Source organism: Melanerpes formicivorus, unplaced genomic scaffold (assembly GCF_026170545.1).
Source record: "Melanerpes formicivorus ecotype bairdi unplaced genomic scaffold, bMelFor1.0.p_v2 SCAF_1, whole genome shotgun sequence".
Lineage (NCBI taxonomy): Eukaryota > Metazoa > Chordata > Aves > Piciformes > Picidae > Melanerpes > Melanerpes formicivorus.
In genome coordinates, this window is record NW_027142353.1 from 5,157,169 (window position 1) to 5,167,594 (window position 10,426).

The window sequence follows — 10,426 nt, forward strand, 5'->3', positions numbered from 1 at the left end:
TTGTCCTCGCTGTTTCTCTTAGCCAAATTTAATCTGAAAGACAGTTCTTGCTGCTACTGTAAAAACGAGAGAATAAATTGCTACAAGATCCCTGTAAGTTGTTACAATCCTAGTAAGTGTCCTGAAATGGGTGGCAGACTTGAAATTGCCTTCAAGCCCTAAACGGCTTAAGAGGAGACTGCTGGGCATCCAGAAGAGGCTCAGGGATATGCCGTTTATCACAGCAGAAAACCCTTCTGCCATTTGTTAAAGCCTTGCTTTAGCGTCTTGGGTCCAAACCCAGGCATCACTTCGCCCAAAAGGCTCTGGCTCTAAGAATGGCATTTGACGTGTGTTTAAACTCAGCTTCAAAATAATGTTTGAAGTAGCATACCGGGCTGTTAAAAAATGCTTTAGTTGGTTTAAAGAGTGCACGGTTATCTGGGCCTCCAGAAAACGGAGCTCTTCATTCAGTCAAATGACGTTTTAAAGGGATGACTCCGCGCACGGCTGGGTTTCCTCAGCAGGAAAGGAAAAATACCTGCGTTTCCTCTGGCCCCTGGATGTAGCACGGCGTCCCCTTCCACACCTCACATCTTCCAGGCTGAGCCTTCCGAGGACGCCAGCGGGCTCCGCAGGCCCTGTGGGCGGGCGCGGGGGCGGCCTCCTGCCCGCCCAGCCTCTCTCAGCCCCGCCGCTTCTCTCGCCCGGCCGCCCGCCCGCCCGCAGCACTGGGGCTCGGCCCGCAGCCCCGCAGGCCGCGCCGCCATGGGTGCTGCTCGGCACTGCTGGCTGCTCCTGCTGGCAGCAGCTTGGGGACCGTGTTTCTCGGGGACGCTCCGCTCCTCGCAGCGGCGGTGGCCGGTGCCTTACAGGTAAGTGAGGCGGGGAGACGGCCCGGCGACCAGAGCCGGAGAGGCACGTCCCCGTGGCCGCCCGGCAGCGCCGCCTGCTCGGCAGACCCGGCTGCCCGCGCCGGAATGCCCTCACCTCCTCTTCCCGGGCCTGTCAGCTCTCCGTTTGCTTTGTTTTTAAACTAAGAGGGCCACGAGTAGTTCCACCTTTTTAACCACGGAGTGTTTGTCGTTTATACGGTATCTGGTGTGCTTAGCTCACAAGGCAACAAGGGGTGCCCTGGCCTAGAGCTGCGCTTGCTCTGTTGGAGGCAGGATTGCTACCCCAGGAATGTCTTGCTTTGAATATTCACCTTTATTTCCTGTGTCATCAAAAAGTTGTGACGAGGAAGACTATCTACTATTTATTTTATTATTTACATTTAACTTAACTTTGTACTGGATGATAAATGGTAATAAGTGCTGTACACTGCTTCTGAGCTGTGTTAGCTCCAGAAGAAATGCTGGTGGTGCTGGGGAAAGCAGGAGAGTGCATGTTGCTGCATTTTACATAGCTACGGCTTTGGCTATGCTGAGGAAATAAGTCTCTTCAGGACACTTGGCATGTGTATTTTATGGGGGTTTGCTGTTTGTAAAGGGAGGTGTTACCTATGTTTAGCTGCTGTCTAATGCACATCTGAAGTTTTGAAAGCCTGTTGTGTAATTCCTAGCAGTTTAAGTTGTATCAGGTGATGCCTGAAGGAGCTGATCTTGCAAGTCACGAGTCGTTGGGGGTTTTCAGGAAATTCAGTAGTTGCAAGTCTGGGTCTCAGGCTGGTCAGAATTGGAGTACAAGCCTGCCAGTGTGAGGCACTCAAAAACTCACAGGCTTGTTGCCTTCTGGCTACGTGCAAGGTGCAGTAGGAGGGGAGATTGAAAGTGGAAGGTGTGCAGTTTAGAAATGGGACTTAAATATTTATGACTGGCATAAATTTCTGCTTTCTAATTGTGTATTCTTTTTCCAGCTGTGCACTTCTTCATTTTTTCCTTTCAGTGAAGTACTCAACAAGCTTGGAGAGGTCCACAGACAAAATCAATGGTGTCTCAGCAGTGCTGCTAGCTTTACTATGGCTGAGGAAGCCCCATGTCCTTGAGTCATCTCATGGCTGCAGTATTTATGTCATTCAGTAGCCCCGGGCAACTGAATGTGTTAGACTCTCGGGCTGTGCTCTGGGCAAGCTGTGTATGCCAATCTCTTTGTAACAGGAATATAGCAACCTTGTTTTAAGTGAAATACAGTGTGTGAACTGGAAGGAAATTGGGAAAGGAAGACATGTCAGAAAGGATTTTTGCCTTTCCTTTTTTTTTTTTTTTATATAATGTGATGCATAAGTGGATTTGGTGTTGAGTTATTGAGGTTTTATAGGAATAATGAAACAGTTACCATTCCTAGGTTCCTAAGCCTCTTTATATAAATTAGCAGAGAGGAATAAAATATTTCTTCCATCTGGGAACCTATGACAGAAGAGTTTCACAGAGCAAACTGGTCTATCACTCTGTAGACAAACTCTTAGGAGAATGTTGTTGAGCCAGATCTGAAACCATCCTCTCTACTCAGTCTCTTTATGTCTCTGATTTTGTGAGTATAAGTCCCCCCTTGTAATCTGCATCATGTCCACTCCCTAGTTACCAGAGCTATGTTCAACATGAGTTACATTAGCAAGTCTTAAATCCTGAAGTCTTCTTTATGCAGACATGCACCTCAGCTGATTTATGAACTTGTGTACTCCAAGTGTTGCAGCATCCAGATCACAGAATCTCCCTGGATACTCAGCTTTCCCACCCAGGCCTCTAGGAAGCCATGAGACAATTACTCCAGCCATGAAGCTGTGCTCCTTTTAACTTACTTCTCTTTCTCAACACAGGCGCTTTGATTATCGCCCAAAAACTGATCCTTACTGCCAGGCTCGTTACACCTTCTGTCCCACTGGCTCTGCCATTCCAGTTATGAAGGAGGAGGATGTCATTGAAGTGTATCGATTACAGGCTCCAGTATGGGAATTCAAATATGGGGACCTCCTAGGGCATTTGGTAAGGTGATGTTTTTGTTTAACAAAGTTAGAGTGGCAAATTCAGCTGAATGCAACAGCAGGTGTCAAGGATGGGAGCTGTAAGGTTGGGGTGTGCGTGTATGAAGTAGTATTGATGCACACAAGCTAGGCTATCTGTACAAAAGACACCCAAAGAGCAGTAAGTTTTACAGAATCACAGAGTATATCTGGTTGGAAGAGACCTCAAATACCATCCAGTTCAACCCTCTACCCAGCATTGAAGGGTCGATACTAAACCATATCCCTAAGCACCAGGTCCACATGCTGCTTAAATATCTCCAGGGATGGTGACTCCACCACTGCCCTGTGCAGTCCATTCCAATGTTTTATAACCCTTTCAGTGAAGAAATAATTCCCAACATCCAGCTAGCCCCTAGCACAGCTTGAAACCATTTTCTCTAGTCCTGTTGCTTGACACCAAGAAGAGGCTGGCCCACTCACCCTCTTCACCAGACTGAACAACCCCACCTCCCTCAGACAGTCCTTGTAGGTCACGTGTTCCAGGCCCTTCATGAGCCTTACCCTTCTCTGGACATGTGCCAGCACCTCAATGTCCTTCTTGTAGTGAGGGGCTCAGAACTGAACACAGTACTTGAGGCGTGGCCTCACTAGTGCTGAGTACAGGGGTATGATCATTGTGGTGGGTTGAAGCTTCCCCCCAGCATTAACTTTGCCAGACCAACTCTACAATGGAATGCAATGAATATGTATAAAATACACAGTATTTACAGGATTATACAGATATTTACAATTAGTAAACAACACAAAAGGCCCCCAGTCAGAGACCAGGGAAGCCGTTCCACTGCCTCCCCTCTACCCCCCGCCCCAAGGGAGAAAGGAGCGGAGAGAGGAGCAGTGAGTTAGACTTAGCCAAGGCCAGCCAAAGTACATTATCTCTCCTGAGCAAAGCAAAACAGCCAAGATCAGAAGAGTTCAGAATTGTTATGGTACAGCTCTTCTTATTTTAGATATTTATCCAATTAAGTTGTTTAGAATAATCTTTTGTTTTTCTTTTTACAGCCAGTAGTGATTTATTTATATTCTTCTACTTTTCTGCTCAAAATCTGTAACTAAATTTTAAAGGCATAGCCTAAAACCACCACAATCACCTACCTGTTCCTGCTGGCCACAGTTTCTAATACAAGCCAGGATGCCATTGGCTTTCTTGGCCACTTGGGCACACTGCTGACTCATGTTCAGTTAACTATCAACCAATACCCCCATGTCCCTCTCCAAGTCACAGCTTTCCAGCCATGCATCCCCAAGTCTGTAGCTTACCCTGGGGTTATTGTGACCCTGGTGGTTGACCTGGCACTTGGCCAAAAGTTACAGAATTTAGCTCAGCTAAAGAAAAGAGCACAGTGGGTGAGTTTGAATGTTTCCCCACAGAGGTGCATATTGTGCTTTGTATACATTGTGGATGTCTTTTTTCCTGTACTAGCACTGCATCAAGAAAATACTCTTAGTTATTTATTTTCCCTTACCAGATAAAATGCTTACTTAGTGTCTTGACTTCTGTATGGTTAAAAACTTACGTATTTGCATGAACATGGATACCTGTAAGGAGTACAGCTGGCTGGTAAGAATGGTAGATCAAGGGGAGATGGTTTCTTCTGCAGTTCTTTTTTGAACATTATGGTCAGTTTTAATTGAAGTCTCCATTCATGGAATCATGCAAGTATGAAAGAATCTCACCTTTAGTAAAATTTATTAGAATAAACCTTTATTAGAATAAACCAAACCAGGTTGGAATAGACCTTCAAGATCATTGTGTCCAACCCATCAACCAATCCAACCCACCCAAACAGCTAACCCATGGCACCAAGCACCCCATCAAGTCTCCTTCTGAACACCTTCAATGACGGTGACTCCACCACCTCCCCGGGCAACCCATTCCATAGCGCAATCACTCTTTCTGTATAGAACTTCTTCCTAATATCTAACCTGAACCTCCCCTGGCGCAGCCTGAGACTGTGTCCTCTTGTTCTGGTACTGGGTGCCTGGGAGAAGAGACCATCATCAGCCTGTCTACAACCTCCTTTCAGGTAGTTGTAGAGAGTGATAAGGTCACCCCTGAGTCTCCTCTTCTCCAGGCTAAGCAGCCCCAGCTCCCTCAGCCTCTCCTCGTAGGGCTTGTGTTCCAAACCCCTCACCAACTTTGTTGCTCTTCTCTGGACTCGTTCCAGCAAGTCAACATCCTTCCTAAACTGAGGGGCCCAGAACTGGACACAGTACTCGAGGTGTGGCCTAACCAGTGCAGTGTACAGGGGCAGAATGACCTCCCTGCTCCTGCTGGCCACACTGTTCTTGATGCAGGCCAGGATGCCATTGGCCCTCTTGGCTGCCTGGGCACACTGCAGGCTCATGTTAAGCCTACCATCAACCAGCACCCCCAGGTCCCTCTCTGCCTGGCTGCAGTACTGCTACAGCTACAGCAGTAGCATAATTAAGCTTCAAAGAATGATGCCTAATGAATAAATACTAGTGAACATGAAGTAGCAACATCAAAACCAAGCACACAGACTCAAAAATCATTATCTCAGAAACTTGTTTTGAATTTATGTATTTACAGCTACTTAAAGAAATACTTATCTCATTCCTTTAGTGGCTTTCATTACTAAGATTTTTTTCTAATGACCCTGTTCTGGTCTTTATTTCTTTGATACTCCTGTGGGGTACAGGAGTCAGAAGAAGACTTGAGTTTTGATGAGCTCCCACTGAATATCTGCCTCCAAATAACAGAATTTGTGAGGGACTGATAGGCAACCAGTGAGACAGCGTGACTTTGTGATGAAAGTATGTGTGTGATTTAATCTGATGTGTTGTGCATCAATGCTACTGAATCCAAGATGTTACAGGAACCCCTTCCCCTCTTCTCACCCTGTTATGCAGAAACTCCTAATCTTCTGTGCAGGTCAAACCAAAGCTGTTTTTATGTTAAAGTTTTTGGGATTTGGTTGTTGGTTTTTCTCTTTTCCAGAAAATTATGCATGATGCTGTGGGTTTCAAGAGCTCTCTAACGGGCAAAAACTACACAATGGAGTGGTATGAGCTCTTCCAACTCGGGAACTGCACCTTTCCCCATCTCCGGCCCGGCATGGATGCACCGTTCTGGTGTAACCAGGGAGCTGCCTGCTTTTATGAAGGAATAGATGATGCACACTGGAAGGAAAATGGAACTTTAGTTCTTGTGACCACAATATCAGGTAGACTTCAGATGCTTTGAGATGCTTCAGATGTTAATACGAAGAGTCAGCCTGATCTTCATGTCAAGCAGTATCTTTTACGTTTTGCAGGTTATTTGCAATGTTAGTATCTGATGCTAATTTCAAATGGAAATACTGCCTCTGCACTTTCTGCAGTACAGAGAGCAGTATGAGGCTGCTGACTTGTGAACAACACACACACTGAAGTGTTCTTAGAAGAGAGTCATTTGGTGTTGCTATACAAAAACACTCGAGTCTCTTCAGTGTAAAAATAGCTAAACAGCTTATATAGAGCCATTATGGACTCTTCACATGGCTTCACCAAACAAAGCCTTCTATTGTGAAGTGGCAGATGACTGCTGAGATAGAAAAATTGGTGCAAATGTGTACATTACTGAGCAAACAAAAATAAGGCATATTTAGAAATACTATAAAAAATATAAATAATATTAATCTCTATTTCTGTCTTCCCCATTAAAGTGTCATTAAAATTGTGCAAGTGTCCCCAGTAATAGGTCTCTGGATTTATACCTCTAAACATGTGGAGGATCACCAGAGTAGTTTCCTGATACATACTGAACACTGAAATCCTAAAATAAAAAGGTCATTTAAACAAATCTGGTTGATTAGTGTAGTAATAAAGTGAATGACTTATGAATAGAATCTGCTGAGGACTTCAAAAGTTGCATTTTGTGTGACCAAAACTGCTTACTCTCTGAAGTTAGTGTAGCATACAAGACACAGTGGACAGTCAGATTACAGACAGTGTGATGCAGTGCTTTATGTTTTTCCTCCTTCCACCTTTAGCAGCTTTACTGGACGCAGTCTCTAAAAAGTCTATCCAGTGCTGCTAAGAAATTCCAGGCTGTTCTTTAGGCAGTGAACTAAGCAGAGTTGCTGCCCCATGAATTTGTAGCTCGTGACTGGGGTCTTTAATGCCTGATGTAGTTGGATTCTTTGTATGAATAGCAAGTGAAGTATTACCATATAGTTGTGGAGTTTGTAATGCTTGCTTGTGGCTGAGAAGGATGATGTTATGCTGGTACTTTGTGAAGGCACTGTTACTGTCCTTGTCTCTCACTCCTGTTTCCACAAAACTTTTAGGCAGGTAGCATCTCAGAGGGTTTTGAATTGCCTGATTTTGGCTAGGAGTCTGAAACTTGCCATGGAGGAGGGTGAATAGATGCAGACACAGATGGACAGCATCACCAGCTGAACTTGCTTCCTTCAGAGAGCAAAAAGCATCCTGGCCTGGCTTGTGGGGAAGGGCTTTAATGTATGGAGCAGCTGGACCCTCTTTGCCCTTGCTAGGACCTGTTTGTCAGCAGTGTCAGAGACCACACTGAAGGATTCTCATTTTCTTTTAAAGCCCATGAGCCAGGTTAATGTTACTTAGGGGTATGTTTCTTCTGTGGAAGTAAGGCTGGAATATTCAGGTCTGATTCTTTGATTGTCTAAGCATTTTTCAACAGATTACATTAACCTGTAATATTTTGGTTTAATTTAAGATGTTAAGGCCAGAACTTCTAGTCCATCTCGGTCCTGATAGAGAGAGACAAGGCCTTTTGAATTCACACTTGCAGAATACAGCTAATCTTGTAGGAATTAATAAAGGGGGGCTTCAAACCTATCTACAGTGTATAGTAAATACAGTTCTTGACAGATTTAATGACTTGCTGTTATACCAATTAATGGGAAATTAAAAAAGAGAGTATCCAACACCTTTCACTAAACAAAATTAGTGTTATTTTTATGGTGAAGGCCAAAAGCTCTTAGTGTGGAGTGAAAAGCAATTATAATGGGGTAGCCTAGGAGGTGAACGTGCAGAGCCTCAGTTGCTCTGGGGTAGTAGCTTGCACGCTTGCTTCACCTTAGGGTAAGTGTGAGATGCATTTGCTCTCTGATGAAGAGCAGACAGAATGATTGACCTTTGTAGCTTGTTTTGGAGGGAGATGTGTGGCATGCCATGCTCTTCATTGGTCTGGATGAATGGAACATTACAGTGAATTCAAACTTAATGCAATGGGTTGGTGGTTGTGTGCAGGGTGGTGTTACTGACACACATCTGTCTGATGTCTGCCATCCCTGACCTGTGAGATAACTGCTTTGTTCCAATCTCTGGGCTTGCAACAGTCTTGCCTGTCTTTAGCAGCTAGCAAGCACAGCTACTGCACCCACAGCAGTGACACTTGCAGCTAAAGAGAGATCACAGCTTGGAGCACTGCCACAGTTGCAAGCTGTCATCTTGTGTGCCTTCTGATGCATTGCACAAGAATCTGCAAAATCTGGTCGTGCTGTGAATATGAGGTGTTAGATCAGAGGCATGGATGGTTGCATCTTGTGCCATGACTGAGGAAAGTGAGGACAGGAAGGGCTAGGCTGAGGTGCAGTGCTAAGACTAGGGGAAAAATAAAAGGAGGAAACAGAGCCTTGTGCTTCAGCTCTGTTTTGGGGAGGCATCACTTGTTAGCAACCTGCTAGAGGTGAGCAGAGTTAGAGGTATCTTCCTTGTTCCAGATGTGAAATCACCATTACCAGAATGCTCCAAATGTATTCTAAATGTAAAAAATGAAGTCCATAAGGCTTTTAAATTTACTGATCTTCACATCCCACTCAAGTCATTTGGCACAGTTCAGCTTCGCTGGCAGAGGAGATGCTAAAACAGAAGGATGTCTCAGTCTTAAGATTTCTTTTGTGGACAGAAATGAAAATTCCTGTCTTGAATTCAGTTAAAACTGGAGAAAGTGCAGAAGTACCTGTTGCACTGCTAGAGCATTGTGTCAGCATCTCCTGTAGATCATACTACCTGTTGGTCTCCATGGATAAAGCAGATGACGTGTGTCATGATTCTCTGACATTCAGGTGTTCTGGCACAGTAGCAGCAAATGGGGCAGTGTAGATAACTTTCATGTGTAGTTTATTTGGTGGGTATCACTTTTCTCTCCAACCTAAGCCTCATGCCTTTTTATGGTTAGGTAACGTTGTAGGCAAACTTGTGCAGGGAAGGAAGGTGAACCTTGAAACAGATGGATAACATTTTGAGTCATGTATTTGTTACCTTGTCTCTGTCATAGTTATTTTCATCTCTTACAGGAACCATGTTTAATGAAATGGCAAAATGGGTAAAATACGACAACGAGACTGGCATTTACTATGAGACCTGGACAGTTCAAGCAAGCCCTGACAAACAATCAGTAGTATGGTTTGACTCTTATGAGTGCTCTAAATTTATCCTGAGAACATACCAGAAGCTTGCTGATTTGGGAGCTGTGTTTAAGAAGATAACAACAAACTATACAAGTATCATTTTATTCAGTGGAGAACCTGTTTATCTGGGAAATGAGACATCTATTTTTGGACCACAGGGAAACAAGACCTTGGCAGCAGCTATAAGAGACTTCTACTATCCCTTCAAGCCTCATCGGACAGTCAGAGAGTTTTTTGTGGATCTCATAAAAATAATTGATCGTGTCATCTTGAATCATCAGTTTTACCTCTTTTACAACCTGGAATACTGGTTTCTACCTATGAAATTCCCTTATCTCAAAATAATTTATGAAGAAGTTCCTTTACCTACCGGAAGCAAAACATCCTTTGGTGTGTAATTGCTTACTGAAGAATCAAACTTGCCATTATGTCAGAATATCTGTAAGGATTTTGGTATGATGGTGTTAAAGTGTGGAATGTTTCACGGCTAACTGTCAAAGCTCAGGAAGGCTTTGCTACATCACATCTAAGACTTATGTCTTGTTTTCTATTAATGAAGCTTTTGCATTTCTGACTTGGCCAGCTTCTGTGGATGCCTGCTGCCTGAAGGCAGGTTGGTGTGACTCCTCTCAGCTTAACTCTGCAGTGCCAGACAGTGAATGAGAGGCAGCCTGCCTGCTCTGCTCTCAGCGCTCTCCACATATCTGACCATCTGGCAAGAACCATGGCACCTGGCCATCAACAGACATGGAACAAAGTCTTCTGGTTTGGCCAGTGCACATAATCCAGCAATTTGAGCTAACAAACCTGTGTGCCTAAATGTGCCTAATTCCCTCAACATGTGCCTTAGATTGGTGTTCCTGCATTTCTTTGTTTCAAATTCAACCTATGAACTGTTCTCTGGTTCATGGCACAGGTGTTCAGAGGGGTGAGAAGGGACAGTGACTCTCTATGAAAATGGCATGGATGGTATCTTTTCACCACTTTGCTTCTTTCACCTCTACTGTAAATACAATACAGATGGCTCTTCCTAAGATCTGTGTGTGTTTTCTGCAGTTTCCTTTCTTAAAAGTCTGCTTCAGTTTCATGG

At 44.3% G+C, this 10,426-nt stretch overlaps 1 protein-coding gene across 1 annotated transcript; it reads left to right on the plus strand.

Annotated features, from left to right (window-relative positions):
- The first annotated feature begins 679 nt into the window (after window positions 1–679).
- On the plus strand, window positions 680–10,426 carry CLN5 (CLN5 intracellular trafficking protein). Its single transcript, XM_068155321.1, has 4 exons — window positions 680–854; window positions 2,738–2,903; window positions 5,904–6,129; window positions 9,223–10,426. Exons 1-4 carry the CDS (start codon window positions 748–750, stop codon window positions 9,732–9,734), a joined length of 1,011 nt encoding a protein of 336 aa, XP_068011422.1. The 5' UTR covers window positions 680–747; the 3' UTR covers window positions 9,735–10,426.

Coding starts and splice junctions, on each gene's coding strand:
- CLN5 (XM_068155321.1), top strand. CDS start 748: ATGGGTGCTGCTCGGCACTGCTGGCTGCTCCTGCTGGCAGCAGCTTGG. Junction 855..2,737: donor CGGTGGCCGGTGCCTTACAG/GTAAGTGAGGCG, acceptor TTCTCAACACAG/GCGCTTTGATTATCGCCCAA. Junction 6,130..9,222: donor TCTTGTGACCACAATATCAG/GTAGACTTCAGA, acceptor CATCTCTTACAG/GAACCATGTTTAATGAAATG.